The 17,693-nt window shown below is 40.0% G+C and overlaps 1 protein-coding gene across 1 annotated transcript in view; it reads left to right on the plus strand.

Annotated features, from left to right (window-relative positions):
• The window catches only part of TUBGCP3 (tubulin gamma complex associated protein 3), a 208,751-nt gene that overhangs the window by 55,926 nt on the left and 135,132 nt on the right, over window positions 1–17,693 (plus strand). Inside the window, exons 6-7 of the mRNA XM_029604687.1 lie at window positions 14,486–14,658; window positions 16,205–16,323. Coding sequence (XP_029460547.1) covers window positions 14,486–14,658; window positions 16,205–16,323 — 292 coding nt within the window. The remainder of the gene's footprint in view (window positions 1–14,485; window positions 14,659–16,204; window positions 16,324–17,693) is intronic.

The following is a 17,693-nucleotide window of genomic DNA, read 5'->3' on the forward strand; positions in this document are numbered from 1 at the left end:
ACAGCATGGCTAATTCAGCCCTGCTATCGACGGGAAAAAGCAAGTTTGCTTACCGTAAACGGTGTTTCCGTAGATAGCAGGATGAATTAGCCATGCTGACCCTCCCACCTCCCTGGTAGTCGTACTACATTAACTACATCAAGCTTAATCACAGACTGAGGAGAACTGATTCTTCCCGCGCGGGAACACACGCGCAGCCGCAGAGTGTCGAAACTCGACACTCTGCTTCTTAAGCTCCGCCTCCTGGGCCCTGATGGACAGTTCCCATGACAGCATGGCTAATTCATCCTGCTATCTACGGAAACACCGTTTACGGTAAGCAAACTTGCTTCTCCTTGTGCTCAGATGAAGGTAATGGTAAACAGCAGTGACAGTACTGGCAGTGGCCAGAGACAAAGGATTGAGTACATGGAGAGCACAAATAGGACCTTGACATACACACAAACATCAGTCTCCGAAAGGAAGAAGTGATAATCAGAAAAGATCAAAACCAGACAAGGTGTGACTAAACAATGCAGTTAGTGTGGCATGAAATGTGCATGCAAACAATGCTCAACTTTTGGACACGAGTGCCCCAAATGTGAAAAGCATAACCACCTGGCTAAGATGTGCAGAACAACAAAAGCAGTTTGTAAAGTTTGCAGCGAAGAGAGAGATGAAGATTTCTTCATAGACTTTATTGATAAAAGACATGGGAGGCACAAAACTGCAGACTTAATTGAAAGAATACTAACCAATGGGATACCCATTTAATTACAAAATTGATACTGGTGCTCAAGTCAACTTAATAGCAGAAAGTGACGACTTACGGCTGAATCCCAAACCAGGGTTGTCTCCAATAAACATTCATCTGAAGCCCTATAAAGAAGACTCCATAGCCATCCGAGGCAGCTGTGATTATAATCCTGTAATGGAAAGGCAAGTCAAATTGAATAAAAGCCCTAGTGATACCAAATCCTCACAGAGCTATTCTGGACCTAGAAGCATATGAAATGTATGTTTGTTTATTTGATTTATATTCTGCTTTTCTGGGCACTTCAAAGCAGATTACATTAGGCACTCTTTAGTTCCTAATTTAGGCCCATGGTAACAAACAAAGCTCTGTGTGGTTTGTCGTTGGCCAACATCCGAGAGAAGTGTAAGATTACCATGACAAAGTATGATGAATTTTCCGAAACCAAGGTTGCTATTGTAAATAATGTTTGGTTAGTTAGCACACCTCTGAAAGAGTTTGCTATTTCTAACAATCATGATGTTACCAGTAAGGTTCCCTTATCTAGTAATGTTTCTTCAGTAACAGTACCTAAGAACTCCATAGTTACTGTAGGAGGTGGGTCTTTATACTACCTAGAACCAGACCCAGTTCCCATAGAGGTAGAAATCTTAGATGTGTTTCAGGCCATGAAATCAACTTTGATGAAAATTCGGTATATCTTTTAAGCTATAAAGACTCTCATACTGTGGAACTGTCTGTAGACCAAGACACAGCAGAAATTGCTGACTACAATTATGATTCCATTTTACAAACGGACTATATGCTGTCTTATGTCTTACCCGCCTTTAGCCATGGTGGTTGTAGTCCACATCCTATTTTCGGTCACTCTCTTTAATAGAGTAAGGGCCCTAATGAGACACGGGAAAGGTCTCGCTGTTTAGCTATGCGCTTGTGAAATCTCCCACAGCCCCCATCTCTGGACCCATATGAGGTACCAGTTAATCAGTGACCACACTTTGTCACTTTCCAGACTAGGAAAAGGGATGGTTGCCAATACACACTCTACCTCAAGTCGTGAGATGATATCCCTACCTCGTATTTCTACAGCATGCATCATGTGAAAACTGCGTTATTTTCTTATTTCTGATCCCCTATATATATTTCCTGTTACTATTATCCATTTATTTTTCTTCATTATACTTTTTCTTTCCTTATTATAATTATTTTATTCCTTATATCTATTACATTATTACATTATTCCCATTCTATTACTATTATGATTCCTTATAATTATTATCATTGCTGCATTATTCCTACCTCATGTTGATGATGTCCTCATTGGTGGTTATGCATGTCATACAAGCTGAGGCCTGCATAGTAGATGGTAGTTAGGCTTAAGCAGGATAAGCTCCATTGCTGGCTCATCTCGCTTAAGAAGGGGGTAATGTAGGGAGATATCTCTTGTTTACCAAAGATGGCCCAATTATGAATTATAACAGCCGTGTACAGGCCAAATTCTGACGGGCCCCAAAAAGAGTGACTATGTACCTAAGGGTAAGGCTGCAGTGTAATGACAAAGGCAAAAGGTAAATGAGGTTCTACTTCAGCCCTATAACAACTAAGAAGCTGAAAAGCCTGGTTTATGTTGAGGGCAAACTATTTCTATATTAAGGGTGTGCATGGGAAAAAAATGTTTCATGTCGTCATTTTTCTTTTCCCATGTAAGTCACTTGTTTCATTTAAGTGTGCAGTACATTTTTAAAGCAGCAGACTTCTTTGGTCACTCTAGGTTTCCCTGTTGGTTTCAGTATACCTATTTACTAAATTCTTTAAAAAGTATGCTCTTAAACAAGAAACAAACGATATTTTATTAGTTTTGACTTGTTTCAAATGGGAGACACAAAATAATTATACAACTGTCAGTACCATTCTCTGGGGAGGAGAACCTCACAGTGCTAAGAGATTCCAGTTTAGAGCCAGACCACTACAGGCCTGAAGTGTCTTATGGAGGCTCAGTTGCATCCTGTATTGGGAACTAGAGCTCCAGACTTCCTAATATATCTGGATAATTTAAAATATCTTTAGATAGTTTATTTTAATGTTCTTAGAATCTACTATAGTTTATATTACTACCCACCCCACTGCACTTCCAAATTCTCTTACATCCATTTCCATAATTTCCTGCAATGTTTCTCATGTGCATGAAGCAGTATTTGTGCTTAGTTTTCTCTCACTTTCTGGAAGGAGAGTTGAGCTTCTATTTCTGCTGTTTTGAATAGAAACAGATGAGACACAAGATAAGTTCAGTCTTTTATGAGTAGATACATTTTCTAGCTCTGCATGGAGTCTACAGTAGGGATGTGCTATCGTTTAGGACAAACTAGGCAATTTCACTGAAATTGCCTAATTCGTCCTGTTTGGGGGCCCCGAAACCCGAAAGAATTTTCCCCAAAATTTCAGGAAAAATGTGTTTTCAGGTTAGCGCGCACTAACCCGAAATTCAGGTCCCCCCAAATTTCAAAGGCCCGAACTGCAGGAAATACGATATTTCCTGCGGTGGGCCAAAAACAAAGCCCGAACCGAAAGGTTCGGGCTTTGCACATCCCTAGTCTACAGCTGAAATGTTTAAGGATAGAGTCCCGGTAATGTTAAAAAGCAGTTCACTCTTCACATAAGGACCTTCATAACACCCGTGTCGAAGTTACTTTCTTTTCACCTTTCAGCACATATGGGTCATATCTAATCATTGATCCGTAACCGTCTTTTTGTTAAATTTTTATATTGCAATATAAAAATTTAAGTTCAAAAAAGATTTCCCTGTACTATTTGAAGAGAGGTGGCGTGCCCATTGTGATATCACATTTCGGGAATGCTGCATCAGGGGCCTGAACGATTCCACTTTATAGGTTCTCTCAGCAGTCGTTCCAATATCACATCTTTAGTACTTAAATAATTGGAAAACTCTGCTTTGGGATGTTTGTTTGCTCTTCTAAAACTTAGACTCTTTTTTTTTCAAGCTTAAACCAGTTTTTTCCCCTGAAATGCATATTTGACAGACGATCAACTTGACTATACCTGACTACAACCTCAACAGGTATTTTGCATTATGTGATGCAACACTTCTATAGCTGTCTCGCACCAAGAGGCCACAATCACACTAGCTGCCACAATCACACTAGCTGCCACGTCTGATCGTTTTCATAATTATGGATAGCATAGTTATGGATCTTTTTCTCTTCCTCCACTTGATGTAACTAGCTAATCACTATCTTGAAGGAATGAGATCACCAGTTGCAACATCAGCCTATTCTACATTCTCCTGTCAGTTGAGGAGCTGATTTATCCAAGGCAGTTTTGATCAGGGTATACCTAGTGTTGTAAAAGGGGATATTTGGCTGCTGTAGGTTTTGTTTTCAAACTCCCCAAAAATTTTTCTCAGATTTCATAATAAAGCCTTTTCACTGAGCCTACCAGTGAACTTTAAAACTTGGAAAAACTGTGGAATAACCTGAATGGAGCTCATTTGGTAGATGAGGAATCTTCTACCTTTTGACTCTTTAATGGAGAAATGTAATCTGCCTAGAGAGGAGTATTTCGCATAGCTTCAAATTTGCCATTTCTTAAAATCCATTAAGATCAATGCACATTTATCTGTGGGTAAATCATATTTAGAATGTTTATGTCCAAACGCTGATAGAGCTAAGGATATTCTCTCTAACATCTATGCTTCTTTGAATCAGGATTTCGTGGTTCCTCCCTCACATTAAGGCATGGGAAAGATTTGGGAAAAGCATTGTCTGAGGAATGGAATCTATCTTTTTTTTTTTTTTTTTTGCATTTAGATCTCCTTTGCGCGTGAGGTCCTTAGAGTAGGGTTGCCAGCTTCCCGCCCTCAACAGAAGTAGCTTGGATCCATTTCATTCATCTGAACTGTCTGACTGGATGAAGAGGAAGGTGAAACTAGTTCTTACCTGATAATTTCCTTTCCTTTAGTCCATTCAGACCAGCCCTAGACCCTCTTTAAGCTGCCAAACATTTTTTCTGCATTTATAATTGCAGGTATTGATAAAGAATGGAGTATTGGTCTGTTTCTAAGCAGGTTGGTGACTTCAAATGAGTTTCTGATCTTTTCTATAATCTCCTTTCTTGTTTCTTTTTAAGTCCACTAGAAGTGTTGTTGTTAAAAATAAAAGTGATATTTTTAATTGGTGTGCATTAAAGTTGTCCACAGTTAGCTTGTTACAGATAATATTGGCAGACTGAGGTCAGCCAGGATGCATATATGGTGTGTGACATCAGCGAACCTATTGATCTCTGTCTCCATCTGCTGGTCAATGGGCATAACTCATTCATCTGGATTGGTCTGACTAGACTGAAAGAGAGGAAATTATCAAGTAACTAATTTTACCTTATGCACCGAAACATAATCCCCATCTCCCAAGTTAGTGAAGCCTCGCAGAGCCTGAGCACACAGTACCCAAATCAAGCCTTGTCACTCATATTTCTACTGACACAGAATTAATACAATTGATATCAGTAAACAAGTTCTTTTGTGTATTTATCATATCTTAATTGAAAGGCATTAAAACTTCTGATATTTCTATAAAAGCATTTTATTACAAAAATCTGAAAAAAAGTCAAGATTTTCTTAGTAGTAAAAACTCTTTTTCAGGGTATTATATGCACAGAATCTTTATTGGGTGTACTGTTGAGGAACTAGTGCTTTTTTTTGGTGACCCAGCTCTCGTGATGATATCCTTGTTTGCAAAGCATATTCTCTCAGAATGAGGTATTAGCCAAATCTTTGTCATTAAGGATTTTAAATCTTTAATGCAGTTTGTTCCCTTAGACACACAGATAACTTTCTGTAATTATCCAGAGAAGTATAAAACAGCCCATTAGAAATACTTGGCCGCCTTTAAAAATAAATGACTCAACTCAATATCATCCCTTTGTTAATTGAGACCTGTGGTTTTGCTTTATACATGTAATTAGGTATTGGATAATTGAGCCCTTTCAGGAAAGAAATGGAAATATTTATAGAGATAATGGTGCAAATTGATTTTTTTTTTTTTTAAACAGAATAATTAGTGTCTTGGATAAAGACATTAAATACAAGCTGGGCATTGAAAGTAAAGTGTTAAAATGACATTCCACTTTTATAGCATGGCTCAGTTTCTTTGTTTGCCATTGTATTTTGGCCACTAATTTTATTATTGATTTTTGTAGATTTTGCCTTGTTGATTCTGCATGCATTGTCCATCATGTTTGATTCTTCAGTTATGGAGTATTTGTATGTGTTCTATTTACAACATATGGCTTTGGACACATGGTATTCTTACAAAGATAGGATTGAATCCCATCAGGTGATAGCAGATAAAAGCTCCCTTGTCTCAGTGCATTTCTCTAACACAGACCTTCAGATTTATGTATTTCTGTTCCAAATCCTTAGAGAAACATGCATAAGATGAGAGGAACAAGCGCATTCCTCAAGTCTTGATATACATTTCTCTGTTGGTTCTTCAGGAGGTCATGCAAGTTCAACAGACAGTCCCTTTAAATACACAGCTTCTAATTATTAAAATATACAGATGGCAGGATCCAACAGTAAGTCATAGGATTGCCTCAAGTTCATTGAATTTAACAACCACTTACCAGTTCCTATTGAAATAATACAGTGGTAAGAATTTTTTAATCCTGGAATAATTACATTTTGAAATGCTAATATTTTTTTACTTTTTACTTTTATATTTTATCATCCTTTTTAGTTACCTGAGAAAAGAAAGTAATCTACTTTCTTCTTAGTCCAGAGAAATGTATTTTAAATTGCAATCCATTTCATTTGTTTGAGCATGTTGGGTTAGTGGGGTTTTTTTTTAATGCATTTCCTCCTATACGGTTATCTTGAATTAAATTCTAGTCCTTTTATATGTAAAATACTTGGATCTAAGTTATACATTGCTTTATACGATCTAAAAGCAAAATTATTTTACATATTTACATACTCTTTCAATGACAGTGCAGGAGTTCTCACATCAGATGTTTTAGTGGGCTCATTTCTATTAATTTTAGGTGACTCCTTCGTCCTTAGGGATGGTGGCTGCATTTTAGAAATGCTAATCTAGTGGGAGAGTGGCTGCATCTGCCTTTGCGTGCAATTGTGGAGGATTGTCTTCTTTGATTTTCCCCATCAAGCTGAAGGTGTTTAAAGCTGATCTGGGATTGATAGGCTGTTGTAAGAATAAAAGTGCAATGCTGGGTCAGACCAATGGTCCATGGAGCCCAGCATCCTGTGTGACAGTGGCCAATCCAGGTCACTTAGAAGAACTTGGAAGATTGTTTCCTTTCCCCTTATTCTCGGTTATAGGAGATGGCAATCTCCATGCTTTCCTGGCTGATAAGTGTTAACAAACCTGTCCTCCAGAAACTGGCTCAGACCTTTTTTTAAACCCACATATGCTATTAGTTTTGACAAAATCCTCTGGCAAAAGGTTCTACAGGTTGCCTGTGTGTTGACTGAAAAAAATATTTTCTTAAATGAAAAAAAAAAAAAATCTGCTACCGGTTAGTTTTGTGTTTTATGGAGTGACCCTTAGTTCTAGTACTGTTTGAAAGGGTAATTAACCATTCCTTATTAACTTGCTCCAAACCAGTCATGATATTTTAAACCTCTTTCATATCCCTTCTATTGTCTGTTCACTAATCTTACAAGCCCGAACTTTTCTTCATAAGGCGGCTGTTCCATCCCTTTTATCATTTTTGTTTCCCTTCTCTGTACTTTTGCTGGTTCCGCTATATCTTTTATGGGACAGAACAACCAGAGCTGCACACAACACTCAAAATGTTGGTCACGCCATAGATCTGTACAGAAGCATTATGATGATCTCAGTTTTATTCTATTTTTTGTACAGTAAGGTGAGGATTTCAACCTGTTGTCCACAATGACTCCATGGTCCTTTTCTAGGGTGGCACACCTAAATATGGAACCCAGCATTATATACACATAGTCAGGATTATTTTTACTTTATTGCTTTATTAACTGCAAAATCATTGTAAAGAAATAAATGCGGTATACATACAAATAAAATAATACAATAAAAGTCAACACAACAATATATAAAATCTAAAACAGGGCAAAATCCTATACAAATATACTAGATAATGTAAAGCAAAAAATAATAAAATACAACTAAAATAGTTTTGAGCTGTTAAAATGGCAGTGAATTATAAAAAAAACTGCAGAAAGACCTAGTGAGACTAGGAGATTGGGATTCTAAATGGCAGATGCAATTTAATGAGGACAAGTGCAAAGTACATAAGAACCTAAGACTTGCCATACTGGGTTAGACCAAAGGTCCATCAAGACCAGTATCCTGTTTCCAACAGTGGTCAATCCAGGTCGCAAATATCTGGCAGGACCCCCAAGGGGTAGATAGATTCCAAGCTGCTTATCCCAAGAATAAGCAGTGGATTTCTGCAACTCTACCTTAATAATGGTTAATGGACTTTTCCTCCAGGAACTTGTCCAAACCGTTTTTAAACACGGCTACACTGCTTTCACCACATCCTGTGGCAGTGAGTTCCAGATCTTAATTATGCATTGAGTAAAAAAAAATATATTTTCTCTTATTAGTTTTAAATGTATTACCTAGTAACTTCATTGTGTGTCCCTTGGTCTTTGTACTTTTCGGAAGAGAAAACAACTGATTAACGTTTACTCGTTTCATTCCACTCATTATTTTATAGTTCTCTATCAGATCTTCCCTCAGCCGTCTCTTCTCTAAGCTAAAGAGTCTTAACCTCTTTAGCTTTCTTCATAGGGAAATTGCTCTATCCCCTTTATCATTTTGGTTGTCCTTCTCTGTATCTTTTCTAATTCTGCTAGATGTTTTTTGAGATGTGGTGACCAGAACTGCATGATGTACTCAAGAGGAGGTTGCACCATGGAGCAATACAGTCATAATATTCTCTATTCCTTTCCTAATAATCCCTAGCATTCTATTTGCTTTCTTGGCTGCTGCTGCACACTGAGCAGAAGATTTCAACATATTTTCAATGATGACATCTGGATCCTTTTCCTGAGCGGTGACTCCTAATGTGGAACCTTGCATTTTGTAGCTATAATTTGGGTTACTCTTCCCTAAGTACATCACTTTGCACTTGTCCACATTAAATTTCATTTGCCATTTGCATGCCCAGTCTCCGAGTTTTGCAATGCCTTCCTGCAATTTCTCACAATCTTCTTATGACTTAACAACTTTGAATAATTTTGTGTCATCGGCAAATCTGATCACCTCATTTTTGTTCCCTTTTCCAGATAGTCTATAAATATATTAAAAAGCAGTGGTTCCAGAACAGATCCCTGGGACACTCTACTATTTACCTGTCTCCACTGGGAAAATTTACCTTTTAGCCCTGCTCTCTGTTTTCTATCTTTCAACCAGTTGGCCATCCATGATAGGATACTTGCTCCTATCCCATGTCTTTTTAATTTCCTCTCTCATGAGGGACTATGTCCAATGCTTTCTGGAAATCCAGATACACTATATCAACTGGCTCACCTTTATCTACATGTTTATTTACACCCTCAGAAAAAAAAATAGCAGATTTGTGAGGCAAGACTTCCCTTGGTTAAATCCATGTTGGCTTTGTCCTATTAAATTATGCCTATCTATATGTTCATCAGTTTTTTTTTTCTTTGAGAGTTTCTACCATTTTGCCAGACTCAGATATCAGACTCACTGGTCTAGTTTCCTGGATCATCCACTTGATCCTTTTTTTAAATATTGGCAATACATTGGCAACTCTCCAGTCTTCAGGTACCATACACGGTTGTTCATAGTTTGCTAATTTCCAATAGCAGGTCTGCAGTTTCATTTCTCAGTTCTTTCAGCACTCTGGGATGTAGACCATCTGGTCCAGGTGATTTGCTACTCTTTAGTTTGTCAATTTACCCGGGAACATCTTCCAGGTTCCCTGAGATTTGTTTCAGTTCCTCTGAATCATCACCTTTGAATATCATTTCTGGCATGGGTATATGTCTTACGTCTTCCTCAGTGAATACTGAAGCAAACAAATTAATTTAGTCTCTCTGCTACGGCGTTGTCATCCCTAAGTGCCCCTGTTACCCCTTGATCATCTAATGGTCCAACTGACTCCCCGCAGGCTTTTTACCTCAAATGTACCTGAAAAAGATTTTTAGTTTTTTTGCTTCCTCAGCAAGTTCTTTTCAAATGCTCTCTTTGCCTTCCTTATCATTGCTTTGCATCTAACTTGCCAGTGCTTATGCTGTTTTCTGTTTTCTTCATTTGGATCCCTTTTCCATTTCTTGAAAGATTTCTTTTAGATATTATAGCCTCTCTCACCTCACCTTTTAACCATGCCGGTAATGGTTTCGCCTTCCTTCCACCCTATCTAATGCATGAAAAAGATGTGGTCTGGGGTTCCAAGATGGTATTTTTAAACATCCATGCCTGAGCTAAACTCTTAACCTTTGCAGTTGCACCTTTCAGTTTTTTTCTAATCATTTTCCTCATTTTATCTTGGTCACCTTTTTCAAAGCTAAATGCTGTTCCTGTAGACTTTAATGTGCTCCCTCCATTTAAGTAAAAATTTTATAATGTTGTGATCACTGTGGCCAAGTGGTTCCAACACTGTTATCGCTCACACTGGGTCTAAAATAGTTTCCCCTCTAGTTGGTTCTTGTTCCAGCTGCTCCATGAAGCCGTCATTTATTTCAGCTACAAACTTTGCCTCTCTAGAATGTCCTGAATGGCAACAAAAATGATAAAGCAGATAGAAAAACTCCCTTATGGAGAGAGGCTAAACAGTTTAGGGTTCTTTAGCTTGGAAAAGAGGCGACAGAGAAGAAATGATTGAAATTTATAAAATCATGAGTGAAGTGCAACTGGTAAATAGGAAATGGTTATTTACCCTTTCAAACAACACTAGGACTAGAGGACAGCCCATGAAACTAGCAACCGTAGGAAATATTTTTTCATTCAACGCACAATCAAGCTATGGAATCTATTGCCGAAGAGGGATGGGCAAGGCATCTTACATAGTGGGGTGCAAAAGAGGATTGGACACGTTCCTGAAGGAAAAGTCCATAAACAGTTATTAGAGTTGGGAAAGCTAGCACTTATCCCTGGGAGTGTGATACAATTGGCGTTTTGTCGGGTCCCTGTGTTCCAGACTGGCTGAGAGACAGATTGCTGGGCTTGATGAACCTTGGTCTGACCCGGCATGGCATGGCATTTCTTATAGTCTTATGTTCTTAAAATATAGTAAAAAAAAACATTCCAGCTGATAAGATTTAAAAAACATAAAATCAACACAATGGCATAATTGTTAAAATAAAATAAAATAAATAAATAAATACAGAACTAATAAACACTTTAAATGTTAAAAGACAAAATGGATAAAAGGGAATTCAAGCATTAAAAACTTCAGTAAAAAAAAAAAAAAAAAAGACTTCAGCGCTTTCCTAAACTTCAAATACTTGCTTTCTCCATTAAAATCAAAAGTCGAGATATTTCACAGTGTGGGGCCACGTAACTAAAACTAGAAAGTTATTTCCAGTTCGAGTTTAGTCAGAGGTGGAAGAGACAGTAATCCAAGTTGAGCGGAATGAACTCGGATTGCTCATAAAGGCCACCTTTATGTGCACACTTAAAAACAAGTCATTACATTTTAAATCTCATTCTAAAAATGAGGAGCCAATGCAATTCTTTCAATAAAGGAGTCCCCTGGTCAGATTTCTTGGAGTTAAAAGGCAGTTTAGAAGCTGTGGTCTGATCCAGTAGTAATATTTTGAGCAAACTCACAGTGCAGCTTTGGTAAAGTGAATTACAATAATCAATACGGCTTTGGATATGCTAGACTAAAACTTAAAGATCTTGTCTATCAAGGCAATTTCTCAACTGATGAAGAATGGCAAGTAAAAAAACAAACCAACCCAAAAAACAAAAACCTATGAAAATTGGAAGCTACTTGTGAAGTCCTTGCTAATTTTAGAGTCCAGCTTTCCACTTAGGACCCTAATTTCATCCTTTGGTGTAATACCACAATGGCCACCTCCAAGTACCCCCAAAAGGAGGACACACTCCTCCAAAAAGGACAAAATGCAGGACAAGAATTTGCGCGTATAATTAGAAATGAGTCTGACTGTGTGTAATACATTTACATTGTTGAACATTACAAATTAAGACTATAATTTAAATACAACTGCAAAGTCCCGCCTCTACCTATTCCCCCCCTCTATCTCTTCTCCTCTGCCCAGCACCAGGTTTTTCTCCCTCCCCCTCTCCCCCCTAACACTGGTGTGGGAGGTATCTCATGTTCTTATATACACACACTCATGCTTTCTTTCTCCATGACACATTCCCTCTGACACACCCACTCATTTTCGCTCCGACGTGCTCATTCTCTCAGACACCTTTTTCTCTCTGATATGGATGCACGCACACTCCAAAACAGCTGTACGCACATACCCCCCCCCCCCCCCCAACTCAGACACACACACTGTCTCGTTCTCATTTTAACACTGACATGCTCCTGTGCTCTTGTGCTGCTGCTCATGTGCTCTTTCAGTGAATACCCCTCCCCCAGCACCAGGGTCCCTCTTCTTCACCTTTACCCCCCTCCCCTTTTCTTCTACGTTTGAGTTCTGGTTGCCCTAACATTGGATGATTTGAAATGCTGGGAAAAGGAAGGGGACAGGATTCCTGACAGATAACATGCAAATAATAATGGGGGTAATTTGTCAAAATGATTTACACGTGTAAATGTAACTACTAATGTAGCAATTTTCAAAGGTCATTTACCCATAGATCCTATTGACGAGCAAATGGCATATATTGTAGCAATTTTCAAAGGTCATTTACCCATAGGTCCTATTGATGAACAAATGGCATATATTGTAGCAATTTTCAAAGGTCATTTACCCATAGGTCCTATTGATGAACAAATGGCATATATTGTAGCAATTTTCAAAGGTCATTTACCCATAGATCCTATTGACAAGTCAATGGCATATATTGTAGCAATTTTCAAAAGCCCACTTACATAGATAAAGTGCATTTACACGTGTGAAACCCAGTGTTGTTTAAATACTTTTTAAAATCAAGCCGTATGTTTCCACATTTCTCGTAAGTTGGCAAACTTGTCACACCCCCGAGAACCCTTCTCCATGGCTTCCCCTTCCCCCGCATCTGCCCCACTGGGGGTGGGGTGTATGTGTAGGTTTGGGGGGAGCACACCCCTCGCCTCCCTTCACTTTCACTTTCACTCTCCCCCTCACCCCTCCATTCACTCTCTCATCCTATTCCCTTCGCTCACCCTACTATATTCTTCTCCCTTCTTTCATTCCCTTTTCTCCTTTCTCTTCTTTCACCCCATTCACTCCCTTCCATCATCTTCTTATTCATGTTCTTCACTTCACCCACGTTCAGGGCCTGGCCTGCCCACCAGTGATGGTATTTAGTGGCCTGGGTCCTAGAGAGATGGTTCTCCCACTAGCGGGGCTTGGCCTTCCCACCAGTGGGTGGAATTCAGTGGCACAGGTACCAGGGCTGCTTCTCCCTGCCTGCTTTTCTGCTGCCACCATGAGGAAAATAAAACAACTTGCTGTACGGGCTGAATCTAGCTTGCATGAGGAAAAGCCTGGCAGGCCAGCCAAACACGCTGCGAAGGCTGGGTCCAGCTCATTTGCCATAGTTGCGGGTCCCCCTGCTTCAACCCATCTTCTCCCAAACTATTTTAGCTAATTTTTTTTTCTCTTAATTTCCTTAGAGACTCCAAATCAGCTGATAACCCTTTCTGTATCCGCTTGTACTGTTTTCTCGGAGGATGTGAAATTAGTGTGTTCAGATTTTTCTTGGTGATGCGCTCTACCGTTTGTTGCTGTCCTTGAATTTGCTGGGCTTGATGGACCCTTGGTCTGACCCAGTATGGCATTTTCTTATGTTTCTTATGCTTGATATGGATTTGGGAGCACCTTGGCACCATGTGAACAAGACTTTGGAGCATGTTTTTTTCTGCATGTGAACTGTAAAACCTTTATAATAATGGAAATGTTTATTTTCAGAGGCTGTTTTGCTATTAAAGTTTTAAAAAAGTTTAAAAAGTGAAACAATGGCAGCAAGACTATAGGCACTCTGGAGGAAACATAAGGATCCTATATTCATTCATAGGGTTCTGCTTACTCTGGCAGTGGGGAAAAACCTTTAGTTTGCTTTTTGATGGAGAAGAAGGCATAAGACATAGGGGTGGCCAATTCCAGACCTCGAGAGCCACAAACAGACCAGGCTTTGACTATCCACAATGAATATGCATGAGAGAAATTGGCATGCACTGCCTCCATTGTATGCTCATACGTATTCATCGTGGCTATCCTGAAAACCTGGCCTAGTTGTGGTTCTCAAGGACCGGAGCTGGCCACTCTTGGCACATGAGATCCTTGTGAATATTTGTTATATGTATTACTGACAACCTCTGTGTTTGGTGTCCCATCCACATCCTGGGAATCTGATATGTTGATTCTGTTGGGGATGGATGTTAATTTTTTTTTTTCCCCCCAGATCTTGTCATGTGTAGATAGATGACACATTCACATGTGCATGCTGGGAAGTAGGTTCTAGTAGTTCTGGGCAGAACGTCTTGCTTGGAATCTTCAGATACCTGTATCCAGTGATATGATTTATAGGTATATGATTTATTTTCTTTAATCACTATAAACGTGTGTGCTTTATTATTTTTTTATTTATTTAGACAATCGTGTCCAAACCCTGCAATGGGGGACTCCCTGCGGCAGCAGTTGGGGTCACGTCTTGCGTGGACTTTGAATGCTGGCCAACCTGCTTTGCAGACGACTACCTCAAAAATGTTTCCAATCACACACTCGCGTAATGTGCCACGGTCAAGACGAGAGGGGGATACTGTTGGTGAGGAAATATCTCGTAGTTGCACCTGTTCCTAAGAAGCTGTAAAACATATTTTTTTTTTAGCTTCTGCTAATGATGGCCCTGGAAATTGTCTGTTCACCACATTGTGAATTAAAGGGCCTCTGCTGTTCACACTTCGACTTGTCTCATTGTGGTCTTGTACCTATTACAAGGTGCAGGTGCTGAGTAAGACAGTTTTGCGTGTCACTCCAGTTTAAGCAGTTAATGTTTTTGAAGATATATCCAAGCAATTAAAATTTCAGTTTGCATTAAAAATTGAAGATGGATTACTAAAGAGAGTGGATTTTAGAACTGTGGCTTCCTCTTAAGAACAGTTTTTTATTAAGGATATAATTTCTGATGTTTAGAATTTGTATTTGCATGCAATATTATGGATCTAATAGGAGGACCTTTTTATTAAGGTCAGAATGTTTGACCCCTGTTCTTGTGTTCAGTGCACAAGTTGTACTGTACACTATTCTTGTCTTGCTGAGTATTGAGCTAAATCAATAGAAAGTCTGATACAACACAGAGCACTTTACATTAAAGATTATTTTAGATTTGACCTCAATTATTCTGTTGTGTTGTCTGCTGTTAGAGAAAATTAGACAACTGCTGGGGTTAAAATTTTTCTTAGTTATCTAGCTTAAGTAATGAACTGACTTTATGGGCCCAATGCTTGGGAAGTCTGTAGTGTTGGCAGCCACTCTTCATGTTTTATAAAGACATGGTAGATTAAGGAACTTGTTAGAGGAATCTCAGGCAATATCCTGGTATTTTCTTTTATTTCCTTTCTGCGAAGCAGTCTGTCATCTGCTTCTGTAATTTCTGCACTGCCCCAGTCCACTTATTAATATTATTAGTGTGCGCTCTCTCCGTGGGCTCGTGCTGTCGTAGACACAATATCTCCCCTATTACTAGTATTCGGGGATGTGCCAAAGTGTATGTTAAATCCACTTAAAACAGATGTAAAAAATTCATGAAACTGAGAAACATGACGGCATAAAAGCTGATATGGCTTGTATAGTCATCCCGTCCATATCTAGGGTCGCTGCAAGGGTATTCGGCGCCCTAGGCGACCCTTGCGCTGCCGCCGCCTCCCCCCTACCTGTTTCGGCCGCGGCCCTGAGAAGCACACAGTCTCTCTTTCTATTTGCTGCGAGCGGGTTAGGCCCTGCTCTTCGGCGCCCCCTACGGCTCGGTGCCCTAGGCAACTGCCGAAGTTCGCCTAATGGACGAGCTGACCCTGTCCATACCATACTCGGCTCTGCAATCCCTACCACTCCCTCAGAGCTGTAGGAAACTGAGAGAGCTGGCTTCCCAGCACCATTTTATTGCTGCCTTAATGTTAAATATTTGATGTATGAGGCCCCCGAAAATTCATAAAATACCTGACTGGCCTATGATGGAGAGTAAGGATTTCACTTTGTTTTGTAGTGGGTAGTACCTCCTCTTGAATGGCTGCCTTGATGTACAAAAAGCAGAAAAAGAAACATGGTAATCTGTATAAAGAAATGTCTGATTTCTGCAAATGTATTGTTTTTAGGCTCTGAAGAATTAACCGAGGGCTCACTTGTAAGAGATGTTTTATATGTATTTCAAGGAATTGACGGAAAATGTATCAAAATGTGTAATTCTGAAAACTGTTACAAAGTAGATGGAAAGGTACGTGATTCTAATTTCTTTGTTTAAAATATAAAATGCTGCAATTGCTGTGTTTGTGTATAATGCAGAAATGATGAGAACAGTATCCATCCATAAGAAAGATGCTTTATTTTAGCCAATGTAGTCGGTACAAACGCTGTATGTCCCCAGATCTAGAGCAGGTAAGCCAGAGACTAACTGTAAGGCGGTTGGGGAGTTGAACCGCTAGCCATGCTGGGGGCGGGTGGCATGCTCCGCATATAGGGCTCTTCTGCCTGTGGAGAACTGGGGAAGCAGCTGTTATCTTCCCAGGAATAGTGGGTTGGGAATACCCAGCTTAGGTACTCATTGGTCAAAGGTAGACCTCCCTGGTTACTCAGCTGTTTTTAAGTGCTAGCTAATAGGGACTTCCCTATTGGCACAACGTTTTTTCAAATGTGGAGCTGGGGGTCTCTACGGGACTGCGATGGACTGTATTAACCCATGTTGGATCTCTTTCCTTAGTACTCAGTAAGGGGAATATTGATTGTTTCTTCTGGCAGTTGTAAGCCAAAGAACATCTCTTTCCTAGCGTGTAGCAAGATGGACTCAGGACCCCAATGGGTTATGCTCCCCTGCCAGCCGATGGAGACTGACTCAGATTTCAAAGCTGACATCACCCTAGATACACCCTCAGCCCTTCAGCATTTCTCCATCTCCAGCAGATGGTGGACGTACCTCTCTCTACGGGGATTGCTGTACTTTTTGGAAGGAGAAAAAATTGAGCCCCGCTCTCCTGTGGTGATACCTAAAGGTCCCTCCCCCAGTTGAGAATTCCTGAGGCAAATTCCGAGATCCCTCAGAAGTGTGCCTTAGTCCGGGAGCTGGTTTCCCGGCGTGGACTTTACTGCTTAAGCAGCTGAAAAGGCAGCGGGTGCTGGAAGCCGAGCGTCGTGGTGACAACCACAGCCAGAGTCTGTCTCTGTACTCAGCCGGTAAGCGCTGAGCCCAGATAAGTTTAAAAAAAAAAATTACCTCCTGATTCAGAGATGTTTAGAGGGGTTTTCAGTGGGGCTTCCTACAGTCTCCTTGCTCGGTTCCCGATCGCATTGGGGTAAGAGGAAGTGGGCTGCCTGGTGGGCTAGGCCCCGCTTTTGGCTTGGTTGGCACACCACCTGGTAGGCCATGGAAGCGCCATCTTGCGCACGTGTTTGTGTGTGCCGTATTGCCCTCCATAGTACGTCGCTATGTGCAGTGTGTCTGCTCTGCGCACTCTCACGCATAATGTTGCATGCGTTCATATGCACACAACGTACTACGCACAGAATACAGGATAAGCCGGGCACATGGGCTGTGCGTGCACCTCGCCATGTCCTGCCTAGGCGCCCGAAATCTATGCACATAAAATTTTA

This window comes from Rhinatrema bivittatum, chromosome 5 (genome assembly GCF_901001135.1).
Source record: "Rhinatrema bivittatum chromosome 5, aRhiBiv1.1, whole genome shotgun sequence".
Classification (NCBI taxonomy): domain Eukaryota; kingdom Metazoa; phylum Chordata; class Amphibia; order Gymnophiona; family Rhinatrematidae; genus Rhinatrema; species Rhinatrema bivittatum.